This window comes from Myxocyprinus asiaticus, chromosome 47, assembly GCF_019703515.2.
Source record: "Myxocyprinus asiaticus isolate MX2 ecotype Aquarium Trade chromosome 47, UBuf_Myxa_2, whole genome shotgun sequence".
Lineage (NCBI taxonomy): Eukaryota > Metazoa > Chordata > Actinopteri > Cypriniformes > Catostomidae > Myxocyprinus > Myxocyprinus asiaticus.
Window position 1 is genome coordinate 25,895,674 of NC_059390.1, and position 14,964 is coordinate 25,910,637.

At 37.1% G+C, this 14,964-nt stretch overlaps 1 protein-coding gene across 3 annotated transcripts in view; it reads left to right on the top strand.

The window, feature by feature from the left end:
• iqsec3a (IQ motif and Sec7 domain ArfGEF 3a) overlaps nt 1-5,913 on the top strand; it is a 258,589-nt gene extending 252,676 nt beyond the window's left edge. For 2 of the 3 annotated variants that reach the window (XM_051691264.1, XM_051691266.1), the window contains one exon: nt 5,303-5,913. In XM_051691264.1, the coding sequence (XP_051547224.1) occupies nt 5,303-5,770 (468 nt within the window). In that variant the 3' untranslated portion in view covers nt 5,771-5,913. The remainder of the gene's footprint in view (nt 1-5,302) is intronic. The other variant, XM_051691265.1, reaches the window with a different exon arrangement.
• Nucleotides 5,914-14,964: the final 9,051 nt, after the last annotated feature.

Consider the following 14,964-nt stretch of genomic DNA (forward strand, 5'->3'; position numbering starts at 1 on the left):
TAGTGACTTGCTAGTAGTCTGCATGATCAAAGTGGCAGCAACTTCCTGTCTGGCACTGCAAAACCTCACCTTAATCATGCCACATGTAAATGTCAGCACCCTGCAAAGCCCTAAAGGCCACAGGACTGTCAGAACACATTGCAGACAGCAGAGGGGTCAGTGGAAACGCCAGCATTTTCCTGGAGGAAAGAGAGAGACACAGAAATTGAGGAAACATGGTGCCTAACCAGTATAGACTAGCTGAGCCACCTGTCAATGTAGACATGAGCAGAACTTCCTTAATACACTTTAAAATGTGTTCAGGCTGTTATACATGGCAGTGATTGGCACATGTTAGCTTGGCATGGGATGTAAGGTTGAGATGGACATGCCTTGAAAAGAGTGAACACTGAAAAGTGTTCCAAGATGGACAGACACATTTGAAAAGAGAATTGAAAAATGCAAGCTAGAGCTCAGTTGTGTTATAGGTTTGTTGAGTTTTCACATTATACAGAATGCATTTAGTAGTTCTATCAGGAAGACTTGAGTGAAATTCAAGATGACATTTATTTGATGAATATAGAACAGAAAATGTAATGTCTCTCTTTGGGGTAAGCCCCATCTGGCAGTCCGAAGAAGTTGTACTCGGAACCGTCATATCCTGCCGGAGATATGAGGCAGGGGCGAGGAGCCTATCCCTGTGCAGGACGGGACTCGACTGGTGGTGGTGGGGTGGTGGAGGTTGCCGTGTTAGCACGACTGAAACAGCAATGTGATAGAATGTGAGCAGACTTATAAAATGATGGCTTACCTGTGATTGGCTAGGAGTTACCTAGCTAATGGCGCGATGATGTACAGCTGCTAGTCTTCCCGTTAGAACTACGCTGCGCTTACATTTCTATGGCAATTTGCCATGTGATCCATTTTTCTAGCTCTTTATACTGGATCCTTCTCAAGAGATAAGTATTAAAAAGCCTTACAAATGTTATAAATTAAATTTAGAGTATGCACATATGTTTGTGCAATGGAATCTGCACTAAACAAATGAAGTTTATTGAAATATGAAAAATATTCATTAATAACATAAAAACATTATAGCATTACTTGATGCTTAACATGCATTTTTTTAAATATACAATCAAATAATTAGAAATGTCATGCAATTTTGGATTATATATTTTGAATTTTCATATTTGAATGTACATACACTGACAAAGTTATAACTGTGTTAACAACAAGAATCAGGAAAAAATATATATTTGTAAAATGGCCATTTTCTTTATTTCCTTTAAAAGGCAGATGACTAGAATGACAGATGACAGACAGACATTTTTAACACTATTAGATTACTAGTCTGCAAATCAGCAGTTAAGATCATTTTCAAACAATGTCAGAATTTTTCTTTTCTTTTTTATGTATTTTGTTTTATTATTATTATTATTAAGGGGAATATTTGCCACCTGGAGTTGATTTTCTGGGCCATCCACGACCTTTATGAGGGCAATATTTTTCTAACCATATAAAAACAATCAGTGTGTCATCCATTTATGCCTTAACACTTCAGTGTGATGAATTAAAGGAAATACATTTATCACTGTTACCTACAAATTTAAATCAAAATCAAGTATAAAAGTATCTTTAAGGGTTTTATATCAGCCTACAGTAAATGCACAGTTAGGATGCAATTTATATAACTGGTGGAGGTGGAGCTGCACCATGAGGCCCACTGAGCCTGGAGTGGAGCTGCATCACATGGCCCACTGAGCCCAGAGGTCAAGCAACACCACAAGGCCCACTAAGCCCAGAAGGGAAGCTGCACCATGAGGCCCACTGAGCCTGGAAGTGGAGCTGCAACAGATGGCCTACTAAGCCCAAAGGGAGTCACTGAGTCATGCCGATGTCTGCAGAGGCACTTAACTAGTAATGTCCAAACGTGAACAAATCTTTTTTTAAATTTGATCTTATTAATGAATCAGTTGAATCTGTTCACAAAACCAGACCAAACGATTTGTTAATTCAGTCCTAGTGGTTCTCAAGTCATCAACTCACTGACTCGTTGAACTGGCAACCATCTCTTTCAGACATGTCCAATTATCAGTGATCCGGATTAACAGCTCATGTCTCATTGGCACTGAGAACCATGTTTTTCAAGAACCGATTCATGGAAATGGGACTTCCCATCGCTACACTGAATCCCTTTTTATAACCTTCAGCTTTTCAAGGGCTAGTGTAAAATATAGTGAAATATATATATATATATATATATAATAAAAAAAAATCTTACAAATATTAAAATTCTGCAAGATTCATTATGTGGACATTTTACTAGTGCCCGACCGATATATCTTTGCATAGTCATATGCAAAATTGGTGAAAAATTCACATAGAAAAGGTCTGTTTTCATTCCAGCTCAAAAATTAAATATATCGGCCACCATATCGATAATCGGTGAATTTTCCCTCTCTAAAATCGGTATCGGTCTCAAAAATCCCATATCGGTTGGGCTCTACATTTTACCCATTCATTTTTGACCCTATTTTCCAGTTCAGCTGCTAGGTTTACTCTTTATGGTCATGAGCATCCTTATGAGCATCTGTATCTGCACGGAGAACCCACATATTTGCTATAATCATCAGTTGTCACCAACTATTGCTTGTCCTTTTGCAACTGAAATTGCCCCATCCGCTAATACTCTCAAACAGAGTGTTGCGCTGTCAGTTATTTTTTGTTTTATCTTCAACACTCAGGGAGATTTATTCATAAGAGGTTGATGCCCTTGCTTTAGCCCTCAAGCCAACCTTTCAGAGCCGACATATATCCTGAGACCACATAGAATGAACTCACATTTTGAACTGTGTACTAAAGTTCAGTTACTCTGCAAAAGTCATCAGTCTCAGAGGCAAGGAAGTGTCCTGCTGAGAATTTTGGAGAAGTACCTTTATTAGAGGTCAGGAAACAGCTAGAGTAGAGTCAAAGAGAGTTGTTTGTAACAGTATGGAGTGCAAGTCCAGGAAATCTCTTCTTGTGAGCTAGATTTGTACATTGTCTGAAAATGAACAGGTTCTTGATTATGCAAGTCCTAGGTTACCTATGGTTCCTTGGTAGTGTCCTAGTGGCCCAATTCAAAAGAGTCCACCCCCAAGACAGTGGCACAAAACATTGTATGCAGTGTTGGGAGGGTTACTTTTAAAATGTATTCCACTACAGATTACAGAATACATGCTGTAAAATGTAATTTGTAACATATTTCATTAGATTACTCAAGGTCAGTAATGTATTCTAAATACTTTGGATTACTTCTTCAGCACTGGTAGATTGTTTCACTTGTTTTGACTATAAAAATTCAGATATTTCTAGAGGAAAACAATACAAAAATTATTATCAAGAATATGATTTTTGCCCTAATATCAAAGGTCTTGCTAGAAAAAAAGAAATTATGATCCAACGTGAATTTTCTTGATAAAAAAATAGGATCATGTCTGGTAACGTGCATGTAAAATGGCTAGAAATAGCATTTTAGCTTAGTGTAAAGCTGACAATTTACACAAGGTTTATTTCTATTTCTTGTGCTCCAAACTTACTTCAAACTTACTTCTCTGTCTGCTCGTATGAATGTAACACATCATAAGAAAATGTTTCACCGCTGTTCAAATGCACTTTGGATCGCATCATTTATATGTATAAATGTTTTCCATCTGAAAGGACTAAATAATAAATGAAACAAATGACAATAAAATGCAAAGTAATCTCTTTGGTAATCAAAATACATTTTGAATGTAACTGTATTCTAATTACCAATGATTTAAATTGTAACTGTAGTGGAATACAGTTATTTATATTTTGTATTTTAAATACGTGATCCCGTTACATGTATTCCGTTACTCCCCAACCCTGGTTGTATGCAGCATATGCAACCCATAGGTGCAGTACCCAAAGGGGAGCGCCGAAACAATGGAAAAACATTCAAGGGGGACCAAGCAACCCCCACATGCCCCTATCCTTTTCAGATGGTGACATGTTAAAGGGAGACCTCCCCCAAGTTAAGGGTAACAACATCTGAGGACTCTGACAATGAAATTGCATAAACCCCATAAGTAGGCAGCTGCTCCCCTGTGCCTAGAAATTGTTCGGGTCCCAATGTTATCATCCAACAAGCAAAAATCAGAAGTACGATTCCTTCAAACACAGAGCGACTTCTGGCGACACGAGCTGTAGTGACCATTAGCAACAGAGATCGCTGTGGCGAGCGACAAGACAAAGTTGAGAAAATTTCAACTTTATGCAAATTACGAGTGACATTCGCGAGCGACTACCAATGAGAGTAAAGACAGTGGAGCTCACATCACCCGTCTGCTGTGAGTGAGATACTGGAGTTTAGTGCTGGCAAGATGGAAAATTTAAGTTTCTATGAGCGTTTTCACTGTTCTTTGTCATTTGTCTGTAACCACATATATGGACATAGCCTAATATAAATGATGCATGGAAACCCGTGTCGGCATTCCGAGTGAGTTTGATTCATACATAGATTGTTCATCTTGTTCATGATATGATGCATTGAGCACTGCTGCAGATTATATAAAAAACACTCTCCCATGCAAAATGTAAATTTTTACTGGCAATAGAACTGATTCCTTGCCAAATTACAATACCTACGTTTTACCGGCAGTATAATCTTTTATCAGAATTTCCATAGCTACCATGGCCAGATGTGCAGTCCACCAATAACATTAAAGCGACAGCAGTAGGAACGCCCACCAGTGACATAGATCGCAGAGTCTAGCGACACCAAGTGACAATGTAATTTGCAGTGTGACCGAGGCTTCAGAAAATTAATAGCACACCTCTTTTCAGAGCCCCAACCACATGTTGGAGCAACATTACTATTGATGCTTGCCCTTGGCATGTATTTGGATGTATTTTGTCTGTAAATGTCCAATTACCCCCTTTTTCATTGTTTAACTTCCTGTTAAGCCTGTTCCACCCCTATTTGTCCCCTTTTCTCTTTGAATCGTTCTGCATTCCCTCTTCCCATTATGCAATAGTGGTTTCCAAGGGAGACACAAGGGCCCTCAGTGTTCTCTTATTTACCACACGCCTTAGAGACACAAACACACATGGTCCCCAAACCCTTCCACTCCTTGATCCCCGTTTTAGCTTCCCAACCTTTGTCTCGAAAGACACCGAGCGAACCCCTTGTGCTCACGTTCACACGCAACACCTTGCACATGTCTGTTGTCATGTGTTATCACCAGAGGGCTGATGGCGGTAGAAGGAGGACAGTCTTATAACATATAATGCTATCTCTGACTGTTTTCTAAACTAGGTGTCAATTCACAACAGGCTTCAGACGTACCAGCTCAATGCGGCGCTGCCGAGCCCTGAGAGCACCGCCATACTCAACCACCAGAGGGAGCTCTTCCAACAGCCGCCATTGCAATGCGCCAGCCCCACAACCTCACATGCCCACCAGCCCGTGGCCCTGGCTGACATACGACCCGACACGCTAATTCAGTGCCAGCAAATCGTCAAGGTCATCGTCTTGGACAAAGGTGGTCATGGTCGATTGGAGGCATTCCTCAACCAGAGTCCCACTCATCACCAGCTCATCCAATCTGTTGTCTCCACGCCAGTACGTTCACCGAATGGAGGAGGAAACCAGGGCGGGAAAGACAGTTCACAGCCCCCCCTACCTCCACCACCCCCACCATATAACCACCCTCATCAGTATATACCCCCAGATCCACGCCTAGGGCTACAGAGGACCCCTAGTGGCTCTCGTATCCTAATATAGAGTTCAAACCAACATAGTTTTAAGAACTAATAAACACTCCAGGCACACTTTTTGACAGTATTTATCTACATGAAATATATATATACATGAAAGAAGTATAATAATAATAAAAAAAAAAAAATTAAAAAAAAAAAAATATATATATATATATATATATGCATAAGTTAACAGACATGAAGATACACTGATCGGCCACAACATTAAAACCACCTGCCTAATATTGTGTAGGTCCCCCTCATGCCGCCAAAACAGCACCAACTCGCATCTCAGAATAGCATTCTGAGATGATATTCTTCTCACCAAGATTGTACAGAGCGGTATCTGAGTTACAGTAGACTTTGTTAGTTCGAACCAGTCTGGACATTATCTGATGACATCTCATATCAACAAGGCATTTCCATCCACAAAACTGCCGCTCACTGGATGTTTTTGGTTTTTGGCACCATTCGGAGTAAATTCTAGAGAGTGTTGATTGTGAAACTCCCAGGAGATCAGCAGTTACAGAAATACTCAAACCAGCCCGTCTGGCACCAACAATCATCCATGCGATTATCTAATCAGCTAATCGTGTGGCAGCAGTGCAGTGCATAAAATCATGCAGATACAGGTCAGGAGCTTCAGTTAATGTTCACATCAACCATCAGAATGGGAAAAAAATGTGATTTCAGTGATTTGGACTGTGTCATGATTGTTGGTGCTAGATGGGCTGGTTGTGCGTGGCAGTTCTGTGGATGGAAATTCCTTTTTGATGAGAGAGGTCAACAGAGAATGGCCAGACTGGTTCGAACTGACAAAGTCTACGGTAACTCAGATAGCCGCTCTGTACAATTGTGGTGAGAAGAATATCATCTCAGAATGCTATTCTGAGATGTGTGCTGGCACTGTTTTGGCGGCACAAGGGGGACCTACACAATATTAGGCAGGTGGTTTTAATGTTGTGGCAGATCGGTCTATGTACTTTATTGACTCTGCAGATATGTGAAACAACCAAAAAGAAAATAAGATTGATTAACTGGTGTGTATTTTGAAATGTTATGTAGTTTTAACAAATTTCTATAATGGTTTTCATCTTTCAGAACACTCTGAGGTTACATTGTTGAGTACTTATTCTTGAAAGGAATTCGCTGGTACATTTTGTTATAGACAAAATGATTTCACAACAATTACACAGCCATCAACATTTGTTTCAATTCTGCTTACACTTTTGTTTTTGTCTGGGAGCTGGTCCTATCTGTAAAATCACTATTTTGGCTTTTACTATCCTTCTGATCTGTCTATTTATGAACGATGTGTGTGTGTGTATGATTTTTGACTGAAAAATGACTTTTTTTGACTTTTGCACTCTTGAACGCTTAGGGCTAGAGCAAACATTTGTGCTTTTAACAACGATCATTTAGATTCCCTGCAGGTACACAAAGAACATTTTTAAATGCTTTTAAGCTGTGTCGTTAGCCACAAACTCTTCCCCACTTCTTATGTGGACAGTGTTGTAATCCTTTAAAATGTGAATTACTTCCTTATCACCTGTCTTTGAAAATGTCATTATGACACTCCTTTTGTACATCACTCCTTTAACCAATATGTGTGTAAATTGAGAATAAGTGTCAAGGCCCTTTCACGTGACTTGTCAACATCCCCCAATGCTACAGCTACAGTTTTACCCCAGCGTTGTGTTTCGTGCAGGTCAAAAATTGTAAGGCACTGCTTAAAATTCAAACAGATTCAACTTTGACTTTGTTTTCTGACCTACTGTATATGAAGTACACCTAATGATTGCCAGACAAATCGTATCATAAACATGGCTGATGCTGGCACAAAAATCAAAGATGGAAGAGATCTAAACACAATAAGTATCCAAATACATTGAGTTGCATGGCACAGCGCTAAAGGCATATCTTGACCAGGGGTGCACAGTAAATCATGATCATTTTGGAACTCGCCAGTATTACAGTTTTTATTTATTATTATTATTAGTATTAGTAGTAGTAGTTGTAGTTGTAGTAGTCGTAGTAGTAGTAGTTGTAGTATTATTGATAATGTGTGTCTGATTGGGACAATATTAGAAGTAGATAATATAGTTCTTTCCCCCATTCAATCATTATACATTTTTATGCCCGGTTTCAAAAGTCAATTGATTAAAATGTTGATTTAATGGAATTAATCACATGACATAGCAATTAACTAATCAAATGAATTGCAATTAATCACATATATAAATATTTGCTGAGAAAGGCCACCATATAAAGATAATAAAATATAAATAAGACATAATAATTAAAGTTGCATTGTTACTTATTTAATTATAATTATTTATTTATTTATTTTTTGCTTTTTGTCAGATCCCTGAATTCTGATGTCTTGAAAGCTTTGTCTAGCTTACAAGAATGCATCCAGTGAGACCGGCTCTCATTCTGTGACTGCAGTGCTTGTGAGATTTGTTGTGGTGCGCTGACTGCCCTATACTGACGTGGCTGGTAAAAACATTTACTTTAAAATGACATGAACTTCAAACTTGAATTTCTCAGATGGTGGGAAAATATTTGCTTTTATTACAGAATTTACGTTTGGGTCAGGAGGCATGATTATTTGCATAATTATTTTTTAATATAATTACTCGCACAATATTAAATCAACTGCCCTTAATATAAAATTTTGTATGGCTAATTTTGCTTGATGTGATTTCATTTTGTGGCGAAACAGTATAAATTTCTATTGTTGGCCATCATATCAGTAATTGGCCAAAAAAAAAAAAAAGGTATCAGGCCAAAATGTAGATATTAGTTCTACAAGTGACTTTATTCTTTCTGTAATGAATTAATCAAATACCATGACTCTGTTCAGATACATTTCTATTTTATTTATTTTTTTCACTGTTTAATTCCTGCTTTCTTACTACCTACCTAGCCCCCCTCATAAAATTGCCCCTTTTGGATGCAATATGCAACACTTTTTATGTGGCGGTCAACGCCGTGCATGATGCATATGATGAAGGTGCATTGAACCACAGACACAAGTCATGTGAAAGGACCTTTACACCATGTCCTAACCAGATGCAATGGTAAAGCATCTAATGATAAAAGCTATCTTTTTCATGTAATTTGAGTGTTTGTTCAGCCGTAAACATGACAAACGATGAGTGAAAGGATCATTTTGTCAATTGTTTGGTTTCTATTTTGTAGCTTCACTCTGATTAGCCACAATCACCATAAAATCTCCGGCTCCACCTTAAACTTCAAATACGTACTGATTGGCTGTGATTGTGTCACATCATACAGCGGTTTTGTGTTCAATGTATACCGACAAATTGTTGCTGGAAAATTTGCACCTGGTTAGCACACGGTTTTGGTGTCTGGTATTACAGCTCAATGTCAAAAAAAGAGCCAATCACAGTGAGTTTTCGTGAACACTGTTTGCAACGTCTATTGTTCTCACGCTCAGGAATTTCAGAGAGCACCTGAAAGAAGACTGAGACCTTTTAATGCTTTATCTTGGACTTTATGTAGCAGCTTGAAACAGATAAGGCCCTTGTGAAAAGGGTGTTTGATCCCAGCATCCATCTTTGGACACATTAAATGCTTGTCTTATGTTTTACAAATTTATCAAAATATGACAGAATGTTGCATCCCTGTCATCATGTGACTCAGACAATGTACCATGCTCTCTCTAGTAGTATACCGTGATCAGGGGTGGAAAGAGTACTGAAAAGTCATACTCAAGTAAAAGTACTGTTACTTCCCAAAAAATGTAGTGTGAGTAGATTAAAAGTACCAGTCCTAAAAAACTACTCAAGTAAAAGAGTAGCTCATTTGAAAGTACTCATGAGTAGTGAGAATTGAGTACTGAGTTGTGAAAGTTATGCCACGTTATAATAAACACTGTATGCTGCAATTTAAAAATGTAGCACACATACCGTATATTACATTCCCTTTTATGGCCAGAACAAATGTAGGTATCTTATAGGTATAAATATAGGTATTTTTGACTGCCAACTTTTAAAATACATCACTTATCTAAGAAAAACACTACATGAATCTGATTCCAAAATAATAAAAGAGCGACATGATTACAGAAATGAAAAGATAAAAAGTTATTTTCAATACACTGATCACCATTTTAATTCCTAATGTATCAAACAATTATATTAAAATCAATTTATGTGTAGGGTCTAAAATGCCTTTAATGCCGACCAAGCGAGTTAATGTTGCGCATAAATCATGTTCAAAACAATGCAAGGAATGCAAAAAAAAGCCAAAAAATAAGCAGGGTCACTTGGCACATCATGTCCCGCACAATAGAAGAGGTAGAGCAGGGGTGGGAAAAGTTATTTGGTACAAGGGCCAAATCGGGCTTTAAAGGAATAATTTTCACATATTCTCTCATCATTTAGTCACCCTTATGCCATCCCAGATATGTATGACTTTCTTTCTTCAGCAGAACATAAATTAAGAGTTTTAGAAGAATATCTCAGCTCAGATCAATATTTAAGTCCATTTTTACCATAAATTCTCCTCCCTGCTCAGTCAATCTCCACTTTAACTTTCACATTCTTCTTCTTTTGTTTTATGGTGATTCACATTCTTCATGCATATCGCCATCTACTAGGCAGGGAGGAGAATTTATAGTAAAAAAGGACTTAAATATTGATCTGTTTCTCACCCACACCTATCATATCTCTTCTGAAGTCATGGATTTAACCACTGGAGTTGTATGGATTACTTTTATGCTGCCTTTATGTGCTTTTTGGAGCATCAACATTTTTGCACCCATTCACTTGCATTGTAAGGACCCACAGAGCTGAAATATTCTTCTAAAATCATAATTTATGTTTTTCTGAAGAAAGAAAGTCATACACATCTGGGATGGCATGAGGGTGAGTAAATGATCAGAGAATTTTCATTTTTGGGTGAACTATTCCTTTAAGTATTACATGGGGGGCCACATTGTAGTCCTTTTGAGATACAGTGTTTCACATTAATTTAGTTCTTGTATCTTTTAAGCCCAGCAGTAGTTGTGTTCTCATTCTAATGCATGATGCACAATTTTCTGAAGTTTATTTGTGACTGGTGGAATATTCTGCCTGAAGTATTGCTCTACAAAGGTTGATACTTTTCTTATTTTTTATTTATTATTTATTTATTTATTTATTTATTTTTTTATCAGGCATTAGAAAAAACTTGATAAAGGCTAAACATAGTTGAAAATTATTTTAGCATCTCTACTTTCCTGGTAATTTATTATACAAATTAACACACTCTCTACATCAGGGGTTGGTGTTATTAAAAACTAACAATATTATTAAAAAACATTATTAATATTAAAAATGTCACTTTTATTATATTAAATTAATACTTTTAAAGCTTCTAAAGTTATTCAGCCAAAAGTAGTCAGTGGTTTTCTCATTTTCTTGTTATTGTTGTTTGATTAATAGCTTTTTTATGACATACTAGACAGTGCTCTATTCGGTTACATGTACACTTCAAGTCCGACATTTTGATGCAAATATGCTTTTTGTCCCACTGTTTACATTCACTTTAGACATAATTGACTGCGCTTACATTAATGCCTCTTCAAGACGGGAATTGGTGGAATTATAAATTGTATTTGACCATTTAGGCACGTGCATTTAGGAACACATGCACAAAAATTAGCCGCCTGTCAATCAAACAGCATGCAGCTACAGATGCCTGGAAATGTCAGTCTTTTATATTTTATCTAGATCAACCAACCAGTGGTGGTCGGCTAAGTATAGAAAATTACTCAAAAGTTTATCATCGATATCGAGGACATCTTTTTTTTTTTTTAGATAAACATCGAGATCATTTTATCACCCAGCCCTATTGATAACATTGCCTTAATCTCTCACATCAACCCAATAATCTCAGTGATAGATAGCTAAATTATATGCTATAGACACATACAATTTAGTAAGCAGAAATATGAAATTTTCCTCGATATATTTCTTCAAATTAGAGGCAGAATTAATGCTGATATCTGGCTTGAGCAAGTTAAACTCACACGACACGATAAAGCAATTGGCCTTTTTCACTGCGAAAAGCCCTTTCAGGTGTTGAACTGCTGTTTGAGGCATAATCCACATCCATAACAGTTGGTGCCCGATCTACAGCTGCCGTTCAAGTTTTCTGTGTGTGTTTTGATTTGACGGGAGTCACAAGACTCTTGTAGCCAATCACATTGATAGATAAAAATAAAATCAGGACAGGGAAGTAGTGAACACAGACAGAGGGAAAATAGTGCATTAAAAGTACAGTTACAGTACTTAGAAATTACTCAAGTAAAAGTATACCACTTTTAAACTACTTCTGGGGGGGGGGGGGGGGCTACTTAATCACAGTAACGTGAGTATTTGTAATGCGTTACTTTACACCCCTGACCGTGATCAATACTCACTAACAATATAAATGCTCAAGAGACACATCTTCAGCACTAACTAATTCTCCTAAAACTCTTGTTTGAACCTTTTCAAGAGCCAAATGGCACTTGAAACATCAATAGAGATTGTGACATTGTTGGCACAAAACACTTTAATCTGATTGTCTGTCTGATTTTATCAGCTAAATGTAAAACCAGAGGTTTTGTTTATCCTTGTTTATGTCATATATTAGCATATAAATCAGCAATGAATTAGCTCTGGTAAATGTTAACTAACCACAATCATGCAATTTCTGAGAAAGGTTGTCATCTGCATATTCTTTAGTCAACATGAAACAGCATTCACAACCCATTTTACTTCTGTAATGTGACATATTTTCAAGTTAAACAGGATGTTCAATGAGGAAAAAAATGGAGTAGGACTTGATTTTATTTGTTGTGAATTAAGTGGATCTTGAAAAGTTGCCATTACGTACCAGAATGTGTACATAAAGAGAACTACTCCCCTCCTCAAACAACATCAGCACCCAATTTTAAGGAAGCTTTTTGACCGGGACATGGAGGCTGAAGGTAGATTTCACCCTTATGCACATTTTTCATATATCCCAATAGTAATGGATCTTTTTCAAATCTATTACATAGCCAGACCTTTGACTAAAACATATCTTTAAAAGATTTGATATCACTAACCTGGCAAATCCAGTGATAATTTCATCCTCAACACCGCTTTTAGTATTAACTCAGAACCTTGTAAACACAACTCTGTTTACTCATTGGCTGATCAAAAAGCCCTGTGAGCTTTTACTTAAGGAAGTTGACATCAGCTGAAAAGAAAAGTAATTTAAAAGGAACAATATGACCAAGAACACGTCTTAACGAAGTAAATGTGGTCAATGTTCATTTCATGTTGACTTGAAGTTGTAGTAGGCTATATTAATCCTAACACTATTGACGTATCCTAGATAGTTGTGTCCTACTTCCTCTTTTTTCTTATATGATTGTGTGATTATTTCATAATTATATTGCTGCTGTTTGGAGCTCCCAATTCAGTCTTCTCTTTCTTTTGTCACTGTTGTTATTTACGTACACAATGATGATTTCAGATGACAGATACTGGTTCTGTTTGGTGTCTGTTCATTACTGTTGCACAATCAGAGTTCATTCATCATGGACATCAGCAAATCAATTTTTCTCTTCGTACTCCATCCTCCAAAATAAATGAGTCGCCCGGGCTCTCATCAGTGAGCATCTTCTTTCCCTCACATCTACTTTTCATGTCCAAAAAGGACAAAAAGCACCATAAAAGTAGTTCAAACAAAGATGTCAAACCTGGGGATGCTTTAAAACCACAGGGGTTCCTAGAAAAAAAAAAATGTTCAGCCGCCCTAAATTTTATCCCATCACAAATCTTTTTGGTGAATGGATTTATAGACTCAAATCGCAATGGTAGAGACAGAGAAACATTATCTGGAGTTAATTCACTCAACTAAAATGGGAAATTGATTGCAGCTATAGGTTTTGTGGTGTTAGAAAAATATTGATTTAATGAGCTATAAAAAAAAATTAAAAAAAGAAATGATTAAGACAGATGAAGCATGTTGCCAGTAAATAGACAGTTATGATAATATATTATTTGTCTATATTGTTCAAGCAGTTTCAGTTATTCTGTATAACTTAAGTGTTTATTACAGAAAATAACAATATTCTGAATGAATTAGCTATAGCTTGAATGAAAACACTGTTTAAAAAATGTATTTAAAATAAATACAGTAAATAATGTGTGCACATCTCATAGGCTGAGCCCCCCTTGAAATCCTCAAATCACCCCTGTTCGAAGCAATGCTTCAATGTGCTATTTTTGTAGGCAGTCACAAATTATATTTCATGTGAATGAGAATAATTATTTAAATTTCTTTAAATTTAAATTTTGTTATGCAATGTGTTTCTTTTCAGTGAGTTCACATTTTATCTTTCTATTTTCATAGCCTTGCACTTGGCCCCTGAGGGAGTTAGCGCAGAGGTGATGGAAACAGGGAGCCTGATGAATTCTGCATGACCCTGGTTTTGAGGAGTTTATTATGCTTGAGGGAATCGCTCTGGCTAACATCTAAGATTTTATCTAACCTAACAAATAAGCCTTGAATTAAAGTCCTTCGCACAACCACAGGTGATGATGCTAATGCTAACCCTGTTGTAGCCTGAATTTGAAAGGGCTATTGCATTGAGTCATGTCAGAATTATCATATTTACAAGAAGAGTACAATGTTGTAATTATCAATGGGAAACTCTGAAATTTTTTTGAGCTCCTGTTTATGATGCAGGTCTATATTACCAGTACATGGAGAGAGCTAGCCAATAGCCATCCCATTCATCTCAACAGCAGTTGTCCATTTCATGCTTTTAAAAGCCCTATATTTATATGTTGCTTCGACAAATATATATTCTGTCAGAATTTTTTTCTTTGTGCTTTTTTTGAAAAGCTATCAATGGAGAAACAGGCTTTTCACCCACATAATGGTATAGTAAGGGACGGATTAACCACCGGGCCGATTGGGCCATTGCCCAGGGTCCTCTAAACCCAAAGGACCCGAGCTCTAAATCAATTATTTATTTATGTATTTATTTATGTATTTATTTATTTAGAGATCTATTATAAACCCAGGTAAATGTCAGCCTTATGTGAAATACCATTTGTTCGTCTGAATATGTGCTGGACTACAGCAGCGCGAGCACAGGCACTCAGGGAATCTGCGTCTCACAGATGCAGCCTGTTTATTTGAAGGACTGCAGAGAACAGCATCTGA